The sequence below is a fragment of the Mandrillus leucophaeus genome, unplaced genomic scaffold (genome assembly GCF_000951045.1).
Source record: "Mandrillus leucophaeus isolate KB7577 unplaced genomic scaffold, Mleu.le_1.0 Scaffold341, whole genome shotgun sequence".
NCBI lineage: Eukaryota > Metazoa > Chordata > Mammalia > Primates > Cercopithecidae > Mandrillus > Mandrillus leucophaeus.
In genome coordinates, this window is record NW_012103599.1 from 743,808 (window position 1) to 756,673 (window position 12,866).

Genomic DNA, 12,866 nt, shown 5'->3' on the forward strand with positions numbered 1-12,866 from the left:
CCGCGTTCAAGCGACTCTCGTGCCTCAGCCACCCGAATAGCTGGGACTACAGGTGTGAGCCAGCGTGCCCGGCTCAGGTCACGCTTTTTCACATGCCACATCTTCCATCCACCTGCTGTTATGTCTAAACTCCTAGGCTTCGTTATGGCTTAGCTGAAAAGCCACTCCTCTGGGAGGCTTCCTTGACTCCCCTTGTCCAAGTCAGTCTCTGCAGCTTGACTCAGGCTTCCAACACTTGTCATCAGCAGACAACATTTCACCGTTGTCATTAGCTTACATCTGCCGCCTCCAATAAGCCCTTAACTCTGGAGCCCAGGACTCTGAACGGACACTCCACAAATGTTTATTGAATAAATGTCACCCATGCTAAAAAAAACTGGAGTGCTGTTTTTAACATGTGAATCTAAGCTTTGCTTCCTTTTTTGGGAGTAGTGGGGAATGGTGTCTGGCTGTAACCCAGACTTGAATGCAGTGGTGAGATATCAGCTCACTGCAGACTCCGCCTCCCCAGTTCAAGTGATTCTCCTGCCTCAGCCTCCCAAGTAGCTGGGATTACAGGCACATGCCACCACACCCAGCTAATTTTTGTATTTTTATTAGAGATGGGATTTTACTATGTTAGTCAGGCTGATCTCTAACTCCTGACCTCAAATGATCCACCCATCTTGGCCTCCCAAAGTGCTGGGATTACAGGCATGGGCCACTGTGCCCAGCGTAGGCACGCTAACATTCTTTGAATGGCCCAAATCAATATTCTCTCTTGTTTTGGAGCTTTATTCATGCTTCTTCCTCTGCCTGGAACATTCTCCTGCTCCTCTTTGCCTGGCTAGCTCCTACGCATCCTTCAGATAGCTAAAATATCCCTCAGGAAGCCTTCCTAGACCCCCTCCCCAATTCTAGGTGAAGGGGGGACTAGGCTGAGGGCCCCATCTAGGCACACCCCAGCACCCTCTGCTCGCCCAGTTGCGACATGGCTCTCACTGCAAGGTGGTGGCTCATTTGTCTTTCTTCCCTGTTCATGTGCAGTGTACTCTGTGCCTAACTCGCCCGCTGGCATAGGTCCAGCCTCAAGCACAGCACTTGGAAGGGAAGAGGTACCTGATAAATATGCATTAAATGTGGGTTAGAGGAATGGATTTCTCCATTTTAAATCTTGATTTCAATAGCTTTCTGTTGCCTTTGGAATAAAGCCTTACCACAGCTTTTACAGCACTTTCTGATGTGGTCTCCACGTATTTTCAGTCTCGTCTCTTAAAAATACACCCTTTGATTTCAGTGTCCCACTCAAACATGGCAGCCACATTGAACTGAATGAAGGCCCCCACATGCTGCTCTCCCTTCTTTCAGCCTCCACAGTGAAACTGCCATTGCACACTTATAACAGACAGTGAAAGAGCTCTGACCTAACCAACTCCATCTTGCTTCTAACCTCCAAGCTGTCCTTGTTCATTCCTGGGCGCAGGCTGAACTGACTTTGGGAGGAAGTTTATAGTTTAAAACAAAGATGATAACAGCCCTTTTTCAAAACAAACCTCCTTCTTCCCTGGGGACTAGACTGCCTTTGCAGGACAAGAAATTAGCCACGAGATTAGAAATTATGGTTTAGGAGTCATGCAGCAGGAGACTACCAGGTTCTGACCCTCCCTAAACTGCTCCAAAGATCAGTGCTTGAGACATTTTGCAGACCCTGCACTTGATGGATCGGCTGGCACCACCCAGATCGATAAACTGGCTCTTCTGATCTTGCGGCCCCCACCCAGCAACTGACTCAGCGCAAGAAGATTCAGCTCTCTCTGAGTTCATCTCCGACCTGACCAATCAGCACTCCCGGCTCACTGGCTTCCCCCCAGCCCCCAAGTTGTCCTTAAAACTCTGCTCCCCGAATGCTTGGGGAGACTTATTTGAGTAATAACAAAACTCTGTTCTTCTGCACAGCCAGCTCTGTGTGAATTACTCTTTCTCTATTGCAATTCCCCAGTCTTGATAAATCAGCTCTGTCTAGGCAATGGGCAAGGTGAACTCACTGGGCAGTTACAGCAATACTCTTCTGCCTGGCACACTCACCTCTCACTCCACTTCCTTTTCTGCCTAACATCCAGTAATCTTTAAGTTCAGTGGCCCTTCCTCCAGGAAGCCTCCCTTGACTTCCTAAGGCCAGCTCTGGTTCCCTTTAGTGGTACCCCTCCGGGCTTCCTTTGACCTTCTATGTGTTTTCCCTAGGGGATGGTGAGGCAGGAGACTGAACTGGACTCACTGTGATGTCTCTAGTGCTGGGAACAGTGCCGGGCACCTGGCCGGTATATATGTATATATATATACACACACACACACACGCACGCACACACATATATATATATTTGAGACAGTCTCGCTGTGTTGGCTAGGTTGGAGTTCAGTGGCGTGATCTTGGCTCACCGCAACCTCTGCCTCCCAGATTCAAGCAATTCTCCAGCCTTAGCCTCCTGAGTAGCTGGGATTACAGGAACACACCACCACACCTGGCTAATTTTTAAATATTTTTGGTAGAGACAGGGTTTCACCATGTTGTCCAGGCTGGTCTCTAACTCCTGACCTTAAGTGATCTGCCCACCTCAGCACCCCAATCAATAGATATTTTTAAATGAATTTAGAGCTGAGGGAACGTGACAGGAAGGCAGGCTGTGCTTGTTCATCTCACCATATTCTGAGCTCAGACATTCCAAAGGAAAGAAATGGTTATAAAGGATGAGATCATATGCTCATGTCCAAAACTCGAGATTAAAATAAAATTATTAAAAACCTCAGACAGGATGGACAGTCTTTTGATAGTGATGAGTAAGTAGTCTTCAAGCCCTAGGAAACCCAGTTTGCTTTTCCTGGTAAATAAGTTGTTTTGAATATGATTTCATTTTTTTAAAGTGACCCAATGAAAGTTGCCACCTAACATGAGATGCAGAAATAAATCCTAAACAGGCAACACAGGACACAGACTCCATACTGAAGACAATAGCAAATAAGACCCACGCTGCAAATTCCCAAGAACCAAGAGCAGAGAAATGCAAAGAGATTTTGAGACAGAAGATTGTGAGGCAGCATTTTAATATAACAAACAATAAGGATAGGCCAGAGGCTTGCTACTCAAAGTGTGGTTGTGGCGCGATAGCATCAGCATCTCCCCGGACCTGGTTGGAAATGCAGACTCTCAGGCCCCACCCCAGACCTACTGCCTTCTAACAAGATCCCAGGTGATTTGTATGCAGATAAATGTTCGCGAAGCACCGGGCTAGAACATTTATTAACGTAGGATGTTGCTCTTACAATGTATTTTGAGGTCAAAATAAACCCATTTAAAGCTTTTTTTTTTTTTTTTTTTTGCTCATTATTTGCTCCACTCTCTCCACCTCTGAGTTGCATCAACACATGTCGTTGTGTTCTGGGACTTTGAGCCTCTCTTATGAATCACAATGGCATAAAGAAGTTTGCTGTACCATTTCTATAGATGGCCTTAATGGGTTACAGATTGGATTTTTTTTTTTTAACTTTTATTTTTTAGACAGAGTTTCGCTCTTGTTACCCAGGCTGGAGTGCAATGGCATGATCTCAGCTCACTGCAACCTCCGCCTCCCAGGTTCAAGCGATTCTCCTGCCTCCTCCCAAGCAGCTGGGATTACAGGTGCCTCCCACCACGCCCAGCTAATTTTTACATTTTTAGTAGAGACGGAGTTTCTCCATGTATGTCAGGCTGGTCTCGAACTCTCGAGCCCAGGAGATCCACCCACCTCAGCCTCCCAAAGTGCTGGGATTACAGGTATGAGCCACCGCGCCCGGCCACAAATTGGATTTCAAAACTTCCATCAGCTGCTTCTTGTGCAGCAACCCCCAGGAGGTAGGTTGTATGATAATTTCCGTTTTTAGAGATGATGAAATTGGGGCCCAAGGAGGTTTCATGACTCACCGCAGGGGCACCCAGCAAATCGGCATCCCAGCCAAAATGAGTGCGCAAGCTTTTGCGTTTCCAATGTAAAGCTCATCAAACTTTGACACTACTTCTTTTAATATAAGGGAGTTTTTTTTTTTTTTTTCATAAGAGATTTAAAGAAAGAGCGTATTCAGATGACCTCACGTGAGCTACTGACCATATAAACCTTGCATGTGCTGGCCCCAGGGAATATGGAAGCTTCGGAAAGGATTGCCCTGCCCTGCCTGGCTCCCTTGCTTCTGCTGCTTTCCAGGCTTGAAGGCTCTGCAGCCATAAGTCCCAGAAAACCTCAGAACAGATATTTGCTTCTAGGGGATATGAGGGGAAAGCACCGGGAATTACCATAGGTAATGGGTACAGCTCTGCAGGAAATGTGGCGGCTTCTTGATGACAATAACCCATCCTCAGGAGGAAGTTTTTTTTTTTTGTTTCTTTTACAGACTCAAAATAGCTGAGAGAATCTGACTCTGCCCAAATACATGTGGTGTGTGTCATTGGATTGATTTTCTTTTTTTTATTTATTACATACTAACCTACTAGATAATACATTTCTTCATTAATTCCAATTTCCCTGGAGCACATTGGAGTCACTAGATGACTCAGAAATAGTCAAGACTGTACATTCAGCATTGACGCCAATGTGCTTCTTCCTACCTTGTCTGAATTTAAGATTTCTTTGTCAACCCCATCAAAACAAATCTCCCAAATGGTCCTTGTTCAGTTTCACCAGTCTGCATGGTGATTCTTCTAGGGTCCTCTACAGAATGCTTGCCAGGGGGTTGGCTTAAATCCCCTCCCATCTCTAGACATGCATATCAATGGGACATATTTGTATACACTTGCTTAAAAAACAAAGATAGTGCACTTTAAAATTCCATGTAAAAAGTATTGCTTTCCTAATGTGCGAATGTGCTCCTGCCTGCCTTCTTGCTACACAATGCTACAGAGGGTAGAGTCATGAGGAATTCAAGGCTGAAGATGTTTTGGATGTTTGGATGACACCGATGTACCCCTCACCTTGCACCTTGAACCCTGCTCTGAAGCCCGTGTAGTTTTGGGGCTTGGCCTAAGGCAAAAACTACAAAGCATCCTAATGAGCAGAATTATACAACAGGAATGTATGTGCATATTTGACATAGTTTCTTCTCTAGAGGGGTGGCTCTCTGGCCTGTGACCTCCGCCCTCTTCAAGGGCGAGGGAGGAGTCCAGAGAAGAAGGCTTTTGTTCCCCACCGCCAGTTCTTCTGCAGCCCCTACAGCCCCAGGGACCTGCCCTGCTCTGCGTGGGCTCTCAGAAGCCCAGCAATTTCCATATGGGTGGGTGACTTCAGAGCGATGGACAAAGCTGTGCGGCCAGCCTATAGGAGAAAAAGGAAAGGAGAAATAAATATCATCCAATCTGCCTCCTGCCCAGTGGGGAAAGGCAAGTTGGGAGTAGGGGTATGCCTGGGACACAGGTGTCTATGAAGGCTTCCAGAGGCCTCCGTAGAGGAGAAGATTCAAATGGCAAGAGGATCACCAGAAATGCGGTCCCTTCCACAGAAACAACAGTAATTCCTGGGAAATCTGTGACATAGAAATAAAGAAGGGTCATCTGGTTTTTAATGCTTTTTTTTTTTTTTTTGAGATGGAGTCTCATTCTATCATCCAGGGTGGAGTGCAGTGGCGCAATCACAGCTCCCTGCAACCTTCGTCTCCTGGGCTCAGGTGATCTTCCACCTTCAGCCTCCCAAGTAGCTGGGATTACAGGTACACACCAACATGCCTGGCTAATTTTTGTGTTTTTTTGTAGAGATGGGGTGTCAACAAGTTGCCCAGGCTGGTCTCAAACTCCTGGGCTGAAGTGGTCTGCCCACCTTGGCCTCCCAAACTGCTGGGATTATAGGTGTGAACTACTGAGCCCAGTCCCACTTTTTTCTACTTTAAATTGGAAAACAGGAAATAAAATAACTGCTGCTATTCCATTACATGTATCTAAGTGAAAGCTAGCATTCTGGTGTGTTTTCCTCCAATCTTTTCTCCTGTGCAAATTTGTTGTTGGTTCTTTTTTTTTAATTTTAATTTTTTGTAGAGACAGGGTCTCCCTATGTTGCTCAGGCTGGTCTTAAACTCCTGGGCTCAAGTGACCCTCCCACATTGGCTTCCCAAAGTTTTAGGATTACAGGCATGAATTGTAATCCTGTCCTGTCCTGCACCTGTCCTGTTGTTGGTTTTTAAATAAAGGAATGATATTGTATATCGACTTTGAATTTGCTTTAATTCTTAATTTACCATGATATGCTATAAGATTTTTCTTTATTCTTACATAGCCATTATAATGCATGATTTTTCTTTTTGGCTGTGTAATATTCCATAATTTACTAATTTTTACTAATTATGGAAATATTCTATAACTTCCTTTCAATGGAAATGTATGTTGTTTCCAAGTCTCTGCCATCATAATCTTAGTGCAAAAAGCATTTTCCTATTTTTAATTATTTCCTAAGGACTGACTCTAGGAAGTGGGCTCAGAGGCCGGGTGCGGTGGCTCACACCTGTAATCTCAGCACTTTGGGAGGCCAAGGCCAGTGGATCACCTGAGGTCGGGAGTTCAAGACCAGCCTGACCAACATGGAGAAACCCCCTCTCTACTAAAAATACAAAATTAGCCTGGCGTGGTGGCGCATGTCTGTAATCCCAGCTACTCGGGAGGCTGAGGCACGGGAATCGCTTGAACCTGGGAGGCGGAGGTTGAGGTGAGCCGAGATTGCGCCATTGCACTCCAGCCTGGGCAACAAGAGTGAAACTCTGTCCCTAAATAAATAAATTAATTAATTAAATTAAATAAAAAGAAGTGGGCTCAGAGCATTGAAGGACATGCACATTTTTACCTCCTGATCTGTGATGCCACAGCATTCTTTACATTGACACGCAATGCAGGAAGCTGACAGTCCCACTGTCTAAAGAAGCTGCACCCAGAGGGCTTCATCAGGCACCACCGGCCTGACTGAGCAGCCGCAGTCTCTTATGAATGAGCTCAGTCCCACGTCCAGAATTCCGAACTCTCAACAGCTCTGAAAACCACACTCTTTAGGTAACTTCTTGGGAGCTGAAATCTGACCTGAGGCTGTTGGCCTACTGTGAATATTTTGACATTTTGCTGCTGTAAAGGGTTTGATGGGTAGGGACACCCAAGACCCCACTAGATTGTTCTCTACTGCATAGGCACACATTTACTTCCTAAAATGTGGACAATTCTTTCACAGAAGCAGGTAGGAAATGTTAACAACCAGCTTAACACTTCAGGCTTTTCCCCATGCACAGGGATGGAATCCAGTGGCCATCAGGGCTCCCATGCATGCAAATAACTATAAAGCATGGCAAAGCACTAAACGAGTCAGAAGACAGGAACAGAGTGAGCTCAGGGGAGAGGACGGCCACTGTGTGCCAGGGCGGGGTAGAAGATGGCTGCGGGGAGGCAGAGGAAGGAAGTGGTGTTTCAGTAGGACCCCCAAAGATGGCACATGGGCTTCTCAAAACATACAAAGTTCTTTCCCTGAAAAGCCCTCATGACTCCCTAGACTTTTCTTTTACCACTTGCTATATGCTGGTATTTGTGGGGTTATTTGATAAATTTCAGTCTCCACAAGGTCAAGAACCTGATCTGGCCTGTTCACTGCTGCATGCTGGCACCCGGCCCAGAGCCTGGCGTTTGGTCAGCCCTCAACAAGCATTGTTGAAAGAGAGAATGCTGCACGAGAACCTAATGGTATTCATTCAAGCTGATGGAATCTAAATCCTAGTGAACGGGTTCTTACACTGGAAAGTACTGGAACAAAGCAAAGCTTTTAAGCAGGGAGTCCTATAAAAGCCTCCTAAAGGAGGGGCCTGGGTTTACTTAGGCTGGAGTTCCTGCTCCTGAGCTCCATCCGCTGTGCCTTGTCAATCCTGAGGCTCTATGTAAACACAGAGTATGTGCTGACAGTGTTTACGCAGAAGAGCCACAGGCCAGTCCCAGGGGAGGCGCACCTTTTAACAGGGTCCATCTGGAGGACAGCCTGCAGCTGTGGACTCCTTGACTGCTGACATGGAGGGCAGAGGACCCCATTCAGCTCAGGAGGTGTGGCCACAGAGACAACTTGGCGAGGGTTAGTGTTCCTCAGATGCCTCTGCCAGAACCCTGGGAACAAGCCCATGCCATGCAGCTCCCGTGGGAGCCAGGTATGGTGAGCGCCTGCTCGACAACACTCCAGAGCTGCTCTAGGAGATCCTGACTGAAGAGATGGGGGACTAGCCAGATATGGTGCAAAATTTGCAGGTAACTTCAGGGATTCAAAAATCTGCACTTGGCCAGGCGCACTGGCTCATGTTTGTAATCCCAACACTTTGGGAGGCTGAGGTAAGAGGATCACTTGAACCCAGGAGGTCAAGTTTGCAATAAGCCATGATCGTGCCACTGCATTCCAGCCTGGGCAACAGGGTGAGACCCTATTTAAAAAAAAAAAAAGAAGGAAAGAAAAAGAGAAGTGTGCAGGCAGCTGGCACAACTGTACAACTGTGTGTGTACCCGTGTGTTGGAGGGGGTGTCTTTGAATTCATCACAAGCCCACTACGTATCACCCAAACATGAGCAAGGCATAATCTCTGCCTTCAAGAAGTTTTCAATCTGATGGGTGCTTTAAAGAGGCTGACAAATTAAAGGGTGGGCTCTGAGACCCAGAAGAGCCTGGGTGATGGATTTCCTCAAATTGTCTTTAAATCTAGGGGAAGGGCCTGGCCAGCTGTTCTGGAAGTTCTGCATTTATACCGAGCTTTAAATGTTGACGAAATAAACCAATTTCAGGACATGCATTCTCTCCCAGTTTTCCACAGACATTCCCAAATGAGTTCTGCTGTTAACACCTAAGCCTCCATAGGAAAGATGAATATGGAAATGATATGGTGGGTACGATAAGGGCCAGACTTTCCCCCTAAATGTGAAGCACCAGGTACAAGCCTTGGTACTTGGTAGAGCCTTGTCAAAAGCTCCCTTTTCCCACTGAAATGTCTCACCCTGTGGATGGAGACACTGTGCTCCCCAAAGTCACCCTTGGGAATCTGCATGTGAATCAAACCTGACCCAGGTGGGCAGCACGTGACCCATCCGTGAGTGGGGTCTGGAACCCGCCTTACCTGTGGGCCCATTACCTGCACTACCTGGGCACCACTGTGCTGGCTGGGCTTTCCTTGAGTTGCTCCAGCTTCTGCCAGGATAGATTTCCTCCTCCATCTCCTGATTAGCACTCCAGTCCCTCCCTTCCAGGCTTACAGCCTACCTGAACTCCAGCCTGCCCGGTCCTCAGCCTGGTCTGGCTCTCCCTGATCCAGCACTTCACCAGGATTGGTTACCTAAACCCACCTGGATTTCAGTGTTTGCCTAGACCAGGCATTCTCAATTGCAGCACTACTGATACTTCGACCAGATAATTTTTTTGTTTTTGTTTTTGTTTTGAGACAGAGTCTTGCTCTTTCACCTAGGCTGGAGTGCAGTGGCACGATCTCAGCTCACTGCCACCTCCACCTCCCAGGTTCAAGCGATTCTCCTGTCTCAGCCTCCCGAGTAGCTGGGATTACAGGCATGTGCCACCACGCCTAATTTTTGTGTTTTTAGCAGAGACAGGGTTTCAAAATGTTGGCCAGGCTGGTCTTGAACTCCTGACCTCAAGTGATCCGCCTGCCTTGGCCTCCCAAAGTGCTGGGATTACAGACATGAGCCACCGGGCCTGGATGGATAAGTGTTAATTCTTTGCTGCTCCTGTGTATTGTAGGATATTTAGCTGTATCCCTGGCCTCTACCTACTAGATGTCAGGAGGATTTGCTCACCCACTTGTGACTAAAAATGTCCCCAGACATTGCCAAAACTCCCCCAGAAGGTAAAATCACCCCGACTGAGAACCACTAGATTGACCCAAGTCTGTCAGTGGCTTCTCCCTTCGGGGTCGGTCGCTGTACTCTGATTGGTTCCCCTAATTCCAGACCTTTGTTCTCTCTGCTCCCTCCAGACACTGTCTGTAAATGCCATGGTCCCTGCTGGTTGATGTGGTATTTTTTTGTTTTAGCTACCACTATTCATCTATTCATAATTAAAACAGTTACCATCCCCTGTGTACTCCTAGATGTCAGATTCAGCCTTTATAAACATTACAGTATTTAGGTAGAGTCTATGCTGTCCCCATTTTACAGATGAGCATCTAGAGGCCCAGAATAGTTAGATCACCTACCCAAAGTCACTGAACCTAGATTCGAACTCATGAGTGTTTAATTTATTTTTATTTTTATTTTTACTTTTATTTTTATTTATTTATTTTTTTAAAATTTATTTATTATTATCATACTTTAAGTTGTAGAGTACATGTGCATAACGTGCAGGTTTGTTACATATGTATACTTGTGCCATGTTGGTGTGCTGCACCCATCAACTCGTCATTTACATCAGGTATAACTCCCAATGCAATCCCTCCCCCCTCCCCGCTCCCCGCTCCCCATGATAGGCCCCGGTGTGTGATGTTCCTCTTCCTGAGTCCAAGTGATCTCATTGTTCAGTTCCCACCTATGAGTGAGAACATGCGGTGTTTGGTTTTCTGTTCTTGTGATAGTTTGCTAAGAATGATGGTTTCCAGCTGCATCCATGTCCCTACAAAGGACACAAACTCATCCTTTTTTATGGCTGCATAGTATTCCATGGTGTATATGTGCCACATTTTCTTAATCCAATCTGTCACTGATGGACATTTGGGTTGATTCCAAGTCTTTGCTATTGTGAATAGTGCTGCAATAAACATACGTGTGCATGTGTCTTTATAGCAGCATAATTTATAATCCTTTGGGTATATACCCAGTAATGGGATGGCAATTTATTTTTATTTTTATTCTTTTTGAGACAGGGTCTCACTCTGGTATGATCACGGCTCACTGTAGCTTCAACTTCCCAGGCTCAGGCAATCTTCCTGCCTCAGCCTCCTGAGTAGCTGGGACTACAGGTGCAAGCCACCACACTTGGCTAATCTTTTTGTGTTTTCTGTAGAGAGGGAGTGATATGGTTTGGCTGTGTCCTCACCCAAATGTCATCTTGAATTCCCATGTGTTGTGGGAGGGAACTGTGTGAGGTAATTGACTCATGGGGGCAGGTCTTTCCTGTGCTGTTCTCATGATAGTGAGTAAGTCTCATGAGATCTGATGGTTATTATAAGGGGGAGTGTTCCTGCACAAGTTCTCTCTTTGCCTGCTGCTATCTGTGTAAGATGTGATTTGCTCCTCCTTGCCTTCTGCCATGATTGTGAGACTTTCCCAGCCATGTGAAACTGTAAATCCAATTAAACCTCTTTCTTTTGTAAATTGCCCAGTCTCAGGTATGTCTTTATCAGCAGTGTGAAAACGGACTAATACAGGGGGTCTCACTTTGTTGCCAAGACTGGTCTCAAACTCCTGGGCTCAAGCAATCCTCCCCACCTGGCCTCCCAAAGTGTTGGGATTACAGGCATGAGCCACTGCACCTGGTCTCATGAGTGTTTAAAGTCCATGCTTCTAACAATCATGCTTGAGTTGTCTGAAATGCAACAGATCCCACAACTCTTCCACCACCAGAAAGCAGCCACTAAGCTCTCTCATACCTGTGACAGACCTCCAGAGATACCCAGGAGAGCTCTCAGATCCACTGCCTGATTATCCCAGCTAACCAGGGACTTCCAAAGCTCATGCCTGCCTGCCTGTCCCACAGGCCTCCCATCTCAGACCTCTTTGGGCATCAGCAGTGGCTATGCCTTAGAGGGCCGGGGGCCTTTGATGTACAGGCCTGTTCCAGATTAGGGCTGCCTCCTTCTCCCCCAGGACAACCCAGCAGGGAGCTCATTAGCACAGATCCTTTGTCTGACCATATAATGTTTGGAAGAGGAGGCTGTGGTTTCTAGTAGTCCACCCCTGTTCCCAAATGAATGTCAAGAAGGTCTGTGCTCTCTAATGATCTCAGAAATGGCTTTGGGGTGAAAGTAGGGTTCACAGGACCTAGAGTCACTGGATGGGTGCCTGCTGCAGACAGGTGTGACTGAGGGACACAGCAGCTTAAATTGCTGATGAGTCAATCTCCGGGTAGTTTAAATGTGGCCCAGTAAGAGGTGCTGCCCCTGGGCAGGGAGAGGACTCTCTTCCCCTCGCCAGGTTTTTGTTTCCTTTGAACTGTGGCTGTTAAGAAAGGATAAAGACAGCTGCTTAAATCATTACATTACGGTGCCAATATTAAGGATACTGGAGTCAGACCTAGGCTTGAATCTCTGCTCTGAGAATCAGTAGGCTGTAACTCTTAGGTCAGTTACGTAACATCTCCAGGCCTGTTTTCTCATCAGTAAAAAGTGGACATCAGTATCTATGTCACTGGATTACTGAGAGGGAGAGGATTAGACGTAATGCATGGGAAAGGTTTAGTTCCCAGGAGCACTCTAGAAATATTATTATACCTACCGTAATTATCAGGAACAAGGTCACTTACTGTTGACTTACCTCCAAAGTTTAGGGGTTCACTCACTCATTTGTTGATTGATTCAGTGAAATGTGGCAGGCACTCTACTAGGTGTGGGAGATTCAACAGGGAGCCAGAGACATGGATGCTTCAATGTGAAACAGTGATGATGATGGAACAGTTAAGGGTATGGGCCCAGGAGTTTAATGGAGCCGGGTTCCACTAGCTGAGTAATCCTGGGTATGTAACCTAACCATTTGATGCCTCCGTCTCCTTGAGCAAAGTGGGGCAGTAGGAAGACAATCTCACAAGATTGTTGTGGGGTTTAAATGAGACGGTCCATGACAAATGCTTAGTACAGTACCTGACACAGAGTAAGCCCTCCATATGTGTTGGTTACTATTGTTACTGATTAGTTACTATTGTCATCATCATCAT

The 12,866-nt window shown here is 46.4% G+C and overlaps 1 protein-coding gene across 1 annotated transcript in view; it reads right to left on the reverse strand.

Moving 5' to 3' along the window:
• Positions 1-3,065: 3,065 nt before the first annotated feature.
• Positions 3,066-12,866, reverse strand: part of KANK4 (KN motif and ankyrin repeat domains 4) — a 116,066-nt gene continuing 106,265 nt past the window's right edge. Inside the window, exon 10 of the mRNA XM_011988930.1 lies at positions 3,066-5,315. Within this exon, the coding sequence (XP_011844320.1) occupies positions 5,211-5,315 (105 nt within the window). The 3' untranslated portion in view covers positions 3,066-5,210. The remainder of the gene's footprint in view (positions 5,316-12,866) is intronic.